The sequence below is a fragment of the Tauraco erythrolophus genome, chromosome 1, assembly GCF_009769465.1.
Source record: "Tauraco erythrolophus isolate bTauEry1 chromosome 1, bTauEry1.pri, whole genome shotgun sequence".
Taxonomy (NCBI): Eukaryota; Metazoa; Chordata; class Aves; order Musophagiformes; family Musophagidae; genus Tauraco; species Tauraco erythrolophus.
Genome location: NC_141465.1, coordinates 9,159,363 through 9,172,004, shown reverse-complemented (window position 1 = coordinate 9,172,004; position 12,642 = coordinate 9,159,363). Strand labels below are relative to the sequence as shown.

General features: G+C 45.0%; 1 protein-coding gene across 1 annotated transcript; it reads right to left on the bottom strand.

The window, feature by feature from the left end:
- Positions 1-51: 51 nt before the first annotated feature.
- On the bottom strand, positions 52-11,453 carry NIT2 (nitrilase family member 2). The gene is made up of 10 exons (XM_086617093.1): positions 11,426-11,453; positions 9,006-9,124; positions 5,850-5,970; positions 5,640-5,728; positions 3,988-4,081; positions 3,103-3,177; positions 2,554-2,632; positions 1,809-1,907; positions 674-729; positions 52-290 (listed from the first exon to the last, which is right to left on the bottom strand). Exons 1-10 carry the CDS (start codon positions 11,451-11,453, stop codon positions 202-204), a joined length of 849 nt encoding a protein of 282 aa, XP_086473219.1. The 3' UTR covers positions 52-201.
- Positions 11,454-12,642: the final 1,189 nt, after the last annotated feature.

Below are 12,642 nucleotides of genomic sequence, written 5' to 3'. Positions count from 1 at the left end.
AAAGCCCCCAAAAGGTAAATAAAACATTGTGATGAATAAAAAGCAATGGTATTGATTTCACCTCTATCTTTATCCTAGCTGTAAAATACTGTAGGACACTAAAGTATGAGAGGAGATATAAAAGTTGTATTTGAATCAATTTTAGAATTACACCACCAAGTCATTCTTCTGAAGATGAAAGCAGCAGCCATTGTGCCAACTTCACTTTTTCATCTCTATGTCATAGAGATCACAACGCTTCTGGCTTAAAATAGGAATTTGCTGACGTATTTCTGCGAGTTTCTTCAGATCTGCAGGGGAGGAAGAGCAATCTATTAGAACAGCAGTCAAAAAGGAAAGCTCCTGACTTGCTCTGAGGGAAGACACAGAAAAGAGCAGCTTTCGCGGCGAACGGGTCTGTAGGGCACTGCAAGTGGGCAGCCAGGGCTGAAGGAAGCCTCAACTTCGCCCTCTCCTAAGGTGGCAGCTTCCTCACAAGCAGAGAAACTTGAAGAGCATAGGCAAGTGCCGCTTGTCCTTGCTTTAATCTAGCAAAGGTGGAGAAGGGATGGGAACGCTGCGTCATCTGTAATTGCATGTGCAAGCCCACAGACTTCAAAAGCTGTTTCTCCTTAGACTCATGACCTGTGCTCAAGAAAGCAAGCAGGGAAGACGTTAAACATTTGACCCTTACCTATATCTGTGTATATAACTGTTTCCTCAGCCCCAGCTTGGGCTATGACTTCACCCCTGCAAAATTAAGCACATTTCTTGTCAGCATGAACACAGAGGTCTCGAGGCATCAGTCCAGTTGCTGCTGTTTGTACAAAAGGGAGTTGCTATCCTTCATGCCTACAGCTGTAAAGACAGGGCTGAACTAAAATAGCATCATAATTCATAACTCTGGCATGACAGAAATGGCTTCCAGGCTTTATACGTGGCACGTTTCACACGCGACGTACACAGAATTAAGTCTGTTTCCAAAGATCACGAATCATGGTAAGGGCAACTCTGAGAACCAGTGCGTTTGAGCATGCAATATACCTTAAGGGGAAAGAAACAACTTCACCGGGGACAGGTAGACACAGCAAAGACTAACGCTTTCTCCTTTCAGATCCTACTGGCTCTTAGTAGGACTATACTTCTACTCTGCATGAGCTGCTGAACATCGTTTATCCTGTCTCCCACTAGCTGCTCCGTCATTGCTTTCGTCATACAAAGTTAGAAGCTTAAGACATAGATAAAGCTTTTCTTTGTAAATCATCTGGAAGAGAACTATCCGTGGATTTATTTGAAAGAAAAATAACGGAAGCTTTTGTCACTTTCACCTCCTGTGCACCTGTGTGACTTCTGCTTAAGTCAGAATATGTCTCTTACCTAGCTGGGGACATTGTTCTTGTTCTTCCTTATGTCAAAGCAGTGTTGTTCTTCGAGGAGACAAAATAGTTTTGTGTAAGCTGTTTAAGATAGTTCAGTTCTGCACAGAGAATTACTGTAACTCATAGTATGTGATGGACTGAACTTCAGGGACAAGTTGAAAAGGTCAGCAGCTTAACTAATGCTGAACACTAGGACTAAGTAGCTTCTTTCCTGCCAAAAAAAAAAACCCAAACCAAAACATACTCTTAAACTAGTTCTAGTTTCTTTCTTGTTTTTCAGACAGTTTTAAGACAGATTTTGAGAACGCAGGCTTAAGTCCCAGGTGTTTTTTACCAAGAACGTACGACATTGTTAAGAGTAGATAGAAATACATGACTGAAATATGTCAAGTAAAATATTTTTTTTTAACAAACAAAAGATGGGTTTGATTTTTTTCCTTCTGAACTCACCATGGATTTACTACAGTGCTGTGTCCCCAGGCAACATAGGATGCTTTTTCATCTCTAGCAGGAGATACAGCAGCTACGTAGACTTGATTATCAACGGCTCTGTGTTCACAGAAAGATGGGTGGGGGGGAAGTGAGTAGAATTATTTTTTTTAATACCACCAATTAACTAAGCAGAAGAGAAAGAATTCACGCTGAAAAGCAAGCTATATATCCTCCCAAGGACTAGCCAAAATTGTAAATGATATGAAAGTCAGAGAAAGCAGAGCATGGAAAACACGTCTCTAGCACTAACTGCTTCTGAGTTAGTGGGTAGAATGAATTACATGCTCATTCAGTATGTAGCAGAGCTGATTGAAGGTGGCCAAATGAATAAATAACACTGCATTCAGGAATCTCGGGGTCCATTTCCATCTGTAATTAGAGCAGTTCTCAAATGGTTACTGGCTCTTCTGTCTAGAAGTTCATTTGTGAAAGGTTCTTACAGAGCAACAGGCAAAACGTCCTTGAAAGGGTGTAACTGCAGAGGGGCTGGCAGGGGTGAAGGATAAGCATTTCCTGCTTTTCTCCTTGACAGCAAAATCATTTTGTTGTCTCATGCAACACCTGAGGAATGGTGCAGCTCCAGTAGCAGAGTGGCCCTGCAGCACCACTTCTGATGCACAGCGTCATTTGGAACACAAGAGCTCAGTCCCACATGCTAAAACTCGCCCTGGAACTGGAGGATAAGCTGCTACTTTGTTCTTACCGTCCTCTTTGTAGCAGTTCCCAATGAGCAGGTCCTGTTGTTAGGTTAAAAGCCCCCGGATATATCAGCAGCTGGCACCCTTTGTTAGAAGAAAAATTAGAACTCAACCATCATTAAGAGGAAGGTGGTTTACCCTAGAGTGCTCCTTTACGTTGAGACTCAGGGTGAGGTTTCTTTCAGGACTTCCCAACCTGTGCCCAAATGGAACCAAATCGAGCCTGTCCGTGCACGACACAGCTGATTACTTATGCCAGCAAGGCTCTCCAGGTACTTTCCCAAGAGTGGGGACATACTCATCTCCATCATTCCATCAGCAAATGCACATCAGGAAAGGATTGTTACTTTTACTTTGTTTCTTTGTTACTTTACTCAAGGAGAGCAGACACTCATTTGAATAACAAAGTTTTGGCCACAAGAGGCATTTTCTGTTACTGGGTGAGTGTAAGAGTGCCTGATCACACAGATTGCCCAGCGTATGCCACCCTGAAACGGCCTTGCATAGTTCAGGCCTCAGGGCTAGCCATGCTCCATCAGGTGACCTGGCCTCACCTTTCTGTCCGTAGATTTGAGCCATCTCAGCAAATCTGATGTCATAGCAGATGCCCAGGCCCACTTTACAGTATGCTGTTCTCAAAACACAAGAGACAACAGTCATATCGCCATCACGAGCACGCAGAAGCAATCACAAAGCTCCCTGCAGCCACCCCGCAGCTGTTGTTTCACATGACTCTCAGGAACAAGAGGAGCTACATTTAAATGTGCTTCCTTATCTGTTACAAGCCTTGGCTATTTGTGGGGGAGAATGCACGCTTCATGATGAGAGGAGTCATGTACTTTCTTACAGCACGCACATTGCAAGGAGGAAAAAGTGACCATGGGAGATGAGACTCTTTGGAGAGCTCAGTAAATACAACGTGTTAGTTTCTGGGGCAGGGGAGGAGTAAGTGCCTTGCTTTTTCACCTGATGTGGTTGATTCAAGAATGTTGGAATGGAATTACAGTTAATCGTATCCACCATTGTATCATCCTCACATGAAACAATGTGCCAGTGTAGCTGTTTGCTACATATATTCTTTTCCAAGCGGTGTTTTCTAAGAACCATTTTAAAGGTGTAACTGCTCTAAAAACATACAGAAAGTTCTCTTTAACAAATTAACAGGACAACTGTTTACTAAGGGAAGTGCCATCACCTATGCTTCAACCCTTTCAACCCTCTGTTCCAAGTGCATGGGTCACTTCTGAAGCTTTTAGAAAGGCAATGTGATTGCAAAAGGACAAATTTAAACTATATTTGCCATGGTTGCCAAATGCCTAATATAAATCTGATAGTCTAAAAATCCATTGCTGGGAAGGAAGAGGGGGCAAAGAACTCCAGAATAACTTGAGTGTTATTGTGGTAGAGCTCCTTAAAGAGAGGCCTTGTCTTATACTCACGAGTATCAAACATGGAGAAACTATTCCCTGGACTCAGTGTTTCAGACTCTTTGAACTGTATCTTCCCAGGAATATTAATGTCAAACAAATGAACCTGTAATTACAGTATGATTAATAATAATTAATTACAATTTCTCTGCTTGGTATTTGAGCCTCTTTCTATCAGGCACGTGTATTTTAGTTACAGTTATCTAGACTTGTCTTTTGTCAGGATCTCAACTAAACATTGCTTAAGATTGTGGGATCTCCTAAAGATGATTTAAAGCAGTTTTCTTCTTTACAGAAATAGAAATATACATGCATAAAGTTATGTGGGGGAAAAAAAAAAAAAAAGGACTGGCCATTTTAAACACCACATGCAATTGCTGTGACCCAAGTAATGCACACATCAAACATTCACATTGCTTACCAAATAGAATGTCCTGTCCTTCCCCCATGCAGTAATAGAGAGTAGTTAAAAACAGCTAAAAATATAACTTTTTATTTTGTAGTATGGCTCTGTATCCTTTCCATGTAAAGAGTCCCTGCAAATAGCTAGATATCTTGATCTAACGAGTAATTTTGCAAAAGAAAGGATACATATAAAACATCTTGAATTTGTCAGGATGATTTTAAAGTATGTTGAAGCAGGTGAAGTTTTCCTCTTTGAGTCCCATTCCTGCAAAACTTCTCCAGAAAACACCTCTGCCAAGTCATACAGCTCCCATGACTTCAGCTACGCAGATGCCTCTTGGCCTCTGCAGACAGTCTTTATCCCTCTCTTGCAATGGAAGATTCCGCTCCTTCTCTGAGCTTCCGAATAATACAGCTGGTTTTACATTACTATTTGCTCACATTTACACAGTACGAGCCTGCACTCACTCTACAAACAGCTACTGGGCTTGCAGACTGGTGTGGTGTGATAAATGGAAGGAGAGTTGTCCTACAGAGACGATCTAATAATGTAACTAAGTGCAGAATCGGTTAACAGAATAAACTAAGACTGCACCCCAGAGGTATTTCGCACCACCTCATTTGTTCCAAGTAACCATGCATCCTCTGTTTTGTTTTTCCTCCAAAGAAATAAGCTGTTGTTCCCTGTACGCATAATCAGATTAACAGAAACTACGCCCTACGGTTGTCAGTAGGAGGTAGTTCCCCAGAAGGCACGAAGCAACATCCACGTGGAAGACAACAACAAGCATCTACCACAAAGAGCAGACACAGCTTAACTGTGGAACTTGGACTTCGGTTGTCTGCACTAATCATACACACAGCACACAAAATACGCAAAGAACAGTATTTATGGTAACAGAACAACTAAATCCATTTGGAACCCGAGGGAAAGTCCTGATCCCACTGAAGTGGCACTATGTTTTAGACCTAGGCCAAGGTACACAGATGAGTTGGATCAGAATTTACTCTTTACCACTCTTCCCAGCATCTGGGAAAAGCCAGTTATGCCGTTTGCATTTTGTCATCCTTATCCAGAACAAATTTATGACCACTTTTGGAAGGTGTGTTTACATGTTCCAAGTAAAAATTACATGCCATTTTACTAAAAGTACACAGCTTATTATTAATGCAAGATCATCATCATCTTTAGGCACGGATGAAACCCTTTGTGCAACACTGCCGACAAACCTCTTAAGAGCGATATTCTGCCATCTTACCTTCCTGTGCTTTGCCAGCATGGCACCATCCGGCCCAAAGACTGTACATGTATTATACAGCTTTCCACCATCCTCTTCTGGAATGGATCCTTTGTAAAGACGAGAACAAAGATTTCCCCCACTGTATCATATGGGATTTTGATCCAACAACACTAACAGACACTGTCCATTTCCCCCCCCTCAATGAGATGGTCACTAAGAATAAACTACCTCCAATGAGATATATGCTGCACTCCTTCGCAAGTTCAGAGAGCTTTTTTGTCGATTCCCCAGGGATCTTCTCTGCATACTCCTTAAAGTACTGGGTTCCATATGGAGAATTAAAGCATTCCTAGAATTTGAAAGAAAAAAAAACCCCAAAATGTTAGAATCTAGTAACACGACTGCAAGGAGATGTACTTGACCTTTCAAACTCCTCTCATCAGTGTTCTCATACAATCTTTAGTTACAAGAGTTTAGTTTACAGGAGCTCAATAAGCAAATCAGAAAGTATCAGGAGGTCAGAGAGACTCAAACAATCAGAGAAAATACAATGGGTGTGAACGTGTGCCAAACAGAACACGAGCTAGGAGCATCATGCAAGCTGCAAGCAACAAGGCTAGCACCTTGATCAGTCTACACTTGGCAAGATCACAAGGGATGTTCTCATCAGAACAATGAGCCAAGCTCCACCTAGCTCATTTGACAATTTACAAGCTAAACAGATCCTCTCAAAACTGAAATGCTCATGCTTGTCCACAGCCCATGATTTCTTCATTTTTAAAAGGACCTTTGCAAAAGCATACATTTCTCAAAATTACTTATTCTTTTGCTACAATAATCCTTTAAACACTGTTTCCTCACAACTGAACGTTGTCTTCTGCCCTAGGCTCCAGTTAAACATTTTGCTAACCCTCAGAAGCAGGCTAACCTTCAGACAAAAAGATTAACAGAGCAGTTTAGATGCCTAAACCAGGTAGCTAGTGGTATTTGAGATGCCTGAGATATCCAGAACTTTTAGTCTGCGTTGTATTTGCCAGCTCAGTGAGGATGTGAGACACACCCCACCCCCCAACACTTTTTGTCCCCTAAAGGAATACGGCTGAAGGCCACAGACAGGCTATCACACAGTACCAGCACCTACTCTTCCGCAAGCAATTCTCAGCACAAGCATCTGGCTCGACTGTTACCTTCGCTCACTGGAAGTTGGAACAAGACCCCTCCCCCCAAAAAAAAGAGAAGGGAAAAAAAAGAAAAGCTGTGAATAGTTCAATAAACATTTATGCCTTAACCACTCAAGCAAACTTCTTAACAACTGTAGTAGATTCTACTGAACTGGAACTGAACCAAAACTGGATGGATGTTTTTGCCCCATACAGGAAAGCTAGGGAGGGACTTTTTACAAGGGCATGTAGTGATAGGACAAGGGGCAATGGCTTTAAACTGAAAGAGGGGAGATTTAGATTAGATATAAGGAAGAAATTTTTTACATTGAGGGTGGTGAGGCACTGGGACAGGCTGCCCAGAGAAGCTGTGGATGCCCCATCCCTGGAAGTGTTCAAAGCCAGGTTGGATGAGGCTTTGAGCAACCTGGTGTAGTGGAGGGTGTCCCTGCCCATGGCAGGGGGGTTGGAACTAGATGATCTTTGAGGTCCCTTCCAACCCTAACCATTCTATGATTCTATATAGAGGCACTAGGCCAGCAGGTGTCAGCTAACCCACAGCAGAATTTGTAGACAGAAGAAGCAGGAAGGAGAGTCTCTGCAGTCTGTCAAATGAGCTTCCCAGGCTTTTGAAACTTGGACTGAACCTGAAGGAAATGAAAGCAATGCCAGCTGCCTCCATCGTCATCTTGCCGCTCGCAGGATCAATACGGGCAGTACTTGAACCATGGGCTCAAGGGAACAGGCAGACACTGCGTGGGGCTGTCCAGGAGTTGACACTGGAACAAAACTGCAGACTGTCTGCACAGATCACCTAGCCCTGCACTCTCTGAAGTGGTAAGGTTACAGGGATGGATATTTGAATTGCTTTCTACCAACTTCTAGACTCAAACGGACTCTATGGATAAAGGAATAAAAACAAACATTGCAAATTGGTTTTCTCTCACAATTTTTTCCTGGCTCAGAAATGAAAGTAGTTTAACATATCAAGGCTAACACATCACAGGAAAACTGCCATATGCCTCTGCAGAGGTGCAGATGATACAGTCAGTGCAAGTTACTTCTGTTCTTCATGTAGTGTGACTTTAAAAAAAAAAAGTGGAGAAAGAGAATATTTCATGCCCATGTCCTAATGCCAGTACAAAATTTACCTCCCAAAAGTCTGTGAAAAACCTCATCCTTGTTTGGTAAGTTTTACTCTAAAAGCATGAATTGTCATTGGCAAAGTGAGTATCTCAACTAAAACTGGAAAACAACTCAACTGGTCTGGAAAACTCAATGTTTGTACACCTGAGGAAACCAGCAAATAACAGATAATCTCGATGTAGGGGGCCCAGCCAGAATAGTCAAAGGTCACATTTGCAACACAAGAGCTGTGTTAGCACAGAGGAGCTGGGAAGATTGCTTGATAGTTCCTCTGTGACAGCAGGAGGGACAACATTCTGTCGGTAAAACATTCAGACCACAAGTCCACCCAGAGAAGAACTTTGCACTCCTGAGTCAGATGCTGCAGGGCACAGGGGTAACATGAGCATCCCCAGAAAGAGAGGAAAAAAGCTCAAAGCTGCACTGGGAAGGTCACCTCATTGCCAGCACACTCGTCTGTGTGAAAATTCAGCAAGGTAATTGTGGCTGAAATCCAAACAGTAAATCAGAAGTGATCAGTAATTTTAAGTGGCTGTTTATGTGCCCATACAAGGAAGTCACAAGAGAAATGCGTTTTTATTGTAATTCAGCCACAAACGACCTGCTGGAAACGTTTTAAGTCTGTTTTGTTTCTCATGTACTATCTAATCTGGAATGATTATGGAAGAGAGAGTCACTGTATACCTGTTTTCTTTCCTTTTCATATCAACATTCTTTAGCCGAAAATTACCTTTCCCTGCATTTCTAGCATGGAAGGCTTCTGCAAAGATTCAAATCACAGTGTCACTTTTGTGAATTCAGAACATGCCAGTGATGGAATTGCCTGGGATTTAAACCAGCAAAATCTTTAACAGAATCTTATACCACAAAAAAGACAACTTGCTTTTGTTTTCCTTGTGTTTTCCACTCTTAAGTGTGCTGCTAGACAGAATCCTTGTTGTTTTTCCTATTTTGGAGCCTCACACAGCATCTAAGCTATCCTGAGAGAAACAGGAATATACAGTGCATTAGTAAAACCTGAAAGAGGTTTCCAGGGGTTTGAGGTATAGCTGCTAAGTAGACCATGATCCTTACTCACAGGTAGAGCCACAACTTTTGCTCCTTTAGCTGATGCTTCCCTCACCAGTCCACAGGCTCGTTGAAGGTTATCTGATTTAACAGCAGATACATGAAGCTGAATAAGAGCCAGGCGGAAGTCTAATGGCAGAAAAGAAAAAAATTAGTCAGCAGAATTCCCCCAGGAAAAACTTGAATTCACTGCCAAGCATTTGCCAAAATCAATTTGCTTATATATAAACATACGAACAAACCACTTCCAACTCATGTGGTGGTCCGTCTAGCACTCTGGCCACCATCTCTCAACACAGGGAGACCATTCCAGCCTAGGCTTGCTGACGGAAACCACACACGGCCGTCACTCCACCCCGGTCGAAGATCACAGAGTTCACACGCGAGTAACACGCAGGACAGGCAGTACTCAGCCCGAGTTCTAACGCAAGATACCGTACCACAGAAAGCAACACCATTAGTCACCCAGGCTTGCTTCTCCCTTCCCAGTTTGCTACATGTTTTGTGAGCTCTCTTTTTGCTGCGCCCCTTGCCTGCTGAGCACCGCATGCCCTAACACGCCGCTTCCAAAACTAACGGATTGGATAATCCCAAAAGCACCAATGAAGGGAACAGTTTGCTTTTATCCTTCAAATCACACCTAACCTGGGAAATGGCTATAAAACCCAATAAAGATAACATCTTTCCTGATCGTTTCTTTGCAATTTGGTTTCTAGGTGAGGGACAGTTTCAAGTGTTATCAACGCTGTCTCTACTGCGGCTAAACTGGATTTATATTTGCAGGCTCCTGAAATACACAAGTGGAAGAGATCAAATGAAGTTCTGTGCACACCTCTTGCACTTCCTTCCATGAATCTCCTAGTACCTTGGGCTGGAGGAAAATATATCCTGATCAGGTAGAACTGTCTCCTTTTTTTTTTTTTTTTTAAAAAAAAAAAAAAAAAAGGAAAATGTTCTGGTTTCATAAAGAAAAGCACCCCAGCTACAAAGCACCTCTCTTCTCTGGAGAACTCCCCTGTCATAGAGTCAAAGATCACTATAGGATACAAAAAAAGCTGCAAGCAACAACACAGCCTCAGTGGTCAGGGAAACAGCAAGAACTGATTCAAGTGAAGACATGATCAGGTCAGGAACAACCAGGCAGAATATCTTTCTTCCTACCGTAGTTCTCGCTTCAGTAACCAAACTGCCAATTTCTAGAGGTTAAGCGAATGATTAACTGCTCACTATGCTGTTCTTCACGTGAGAGACTCCTAATATTTGGTTTACTGAGTAAATAAAGCTTCACTGAGATTTAGAACAGATGTAACTACAGTTAGCTTCCAGACTCACCTTGATAACCATACTAGGAATCTGTCTAAAACTTTCCCATATTTATGGAATGTGTTTTAGTTCAGAGAAATTGGACACTTAAAGATTTACATTTCAGCATAAATTCACTTTTGAAACAAACAAACAAACAAACACAAACTAAAAAAAAAACAAAACCCAAAAGAGTATCTACTAGGAAAAATTTTAATTAACTTCCTCCCCATAATGTTTAAAACACCAGGAAATCATTAACCTTATTTTCCCCATGCCTCAGATTTGTAGCTCGTTAAAGGGCAAAATTAAAGCTCAGCCACACAGAATAGATGTACTCGTGCCCACAGTTTTGTTTAAAAACGTTGAGATGTAGAAGCAACAGAAATACAGAGAAACGTACGACAATGCTGTAGAGGCCCCAGATCTGGTCTTCCTCGAAAGCTTTTTTAAAAGCAATTCTTGGGATAAACCCATAGCAACGCAAACCACGACCAGGTAAAAGCGCATCCGAGTAAAATAACGGTTCGTATTTGCCTCGCCACGAAGCACAGGGTTTTTTTTTTTGGAAAACGCCAGAAGCTGGGCACGTTCGGTTCGCTCAGATCAGCTCTCCTGACACGCTGACCGTCACGGCAGCCCTGGGGGACGCGGGGAAAGCGGCTTCCGCCCTGCGGCAAAGCCGGAGCCCCCGCGGCAGCGCCCTCCGGCCCCCGCGTTACCTCACACCCTTCAGAGGCTCAGACGGCACCGGGGCCGAGGCCTTTCCAGCCCGGCCCGCGAACGGGGCCTCGGGGGGGCTGCGGCCGGCGCAGCAGCCCGGCCCACGGCCAGACAGGAGGGTCAGGGCCCGTCGGGGACATGGAGGGTCCAGCAGCGGCTCCGGGCGGCCCGCGGGGCCACGGGGGCGGCGGTGGCTCCGCGGGGAGCCCCGCGGCGAGCGGGCAGCGGCCCCTTCTCGCCGGCTGAGGCGCGGGGCGGGAGGCCGGAGCTCAGCCAGAGGCAGGTTCATGCCCGCGGCTGCCCTTCTCCCCGCGTCCCCGGGGCTCGGCGGGAGAGGGAGCGCGAGGAGGAGGAGGAGGAGAGGCACGAGAGGCAGCGACGGCCCCTCCGCGCGCCGCCACTCACGCGCCATGGCTCCGCGCGCCGCCGGCATCCCCGCGCGGCCCGGCCTCCTCCCTTATAGGGGCGGGCGGGCGGCCCCGGAGGCCGCGCAGGGACTGCTGGGAAACGTAGTCCCGGCCCAGGGCCGCGGCTGCAGCTCCGCCCGGCAGTGCCCTGGCGGGAGAGGGCAGCGCCTCTCCAGCAGGGCGCCGCGGCGGCATTGGCTTACACACGCCTCCCGCGCTGCTTTTGAAGGGCCTGGCTGGCTCCTTGGTGCGATGAACAGCGCTTCCGCAGGGAGTTCCGCGGCACAACCCGGAACCGCCCCGAACCCAAAGCGCTGCCCAGCGGACGGCAGGGCGCCGCTTCAGCGCCTGGCAAAAACCCAGCTGTGCAGCTAAACCCCGCAGTGCTCCTCAGAGCCGAGGTGCCAACAGCCCGTTTTCCCAGCCCTGTGCGACCCCTACCAGCCTCATCGCTTGTTAGGGGCTCGTCCCAAGGGATCTGGATCAGCTTACGGGAAACTCGCTCACCTGGGACGTCCCCATCCTCCTCCACAAGAACAGCATCTCCCAAGGCAGAAACCAGAACGCGAACTGCCATGCTGATTTTACTACTCGTTTTAAACACCGAGTGCTCCCCTGTACTCAACACAAAACATTGCTGCCTCATGCATGTATTTTACAATCTTGGGCTTCTTAAAAGCATGTTTGTGGGACTGCAGATTGATGTTGTGCAGAGGCAGTGCTTCTCAGGCGAGAGCATCTCCACAAGTTGAAAGCACGTGGCAGCAGAAGGGGCAAAGATAAACCAAAATGGGTAACGCAGGGTGATCAATCTCTTACACATGTTCACCTTCAGGAAATGCATGCAGAGAGATAAAGGATGGGAAGGTGCATAACCACCATAAAATGCACAACCCTTACAAACCTTCCTTTGACAGAAAAATTGTTCTATCTGCCCCTTGGAGCAGAAAAGGGAACAACTCATCCCAAAGTGACAAAGCCAAAGGATGGCAGAATTACCAACAGAGGACAACCACAGATGAGGAGAGGATGCAGCAGCTCTTTGGCAGCCTGGCCTCCCACCCTTTTACATGTGGATGTGCCCATGGTAGTAGAAACAGCACCAAACCATGACAATGAACTACTTTTAAAAAACAAAACAAAAAAAATTGAACAGCACACCTTGCAGGGCTCCATGTGCCAGGAACGGCTGTCTCCAGAGTTCACACAAGGTTT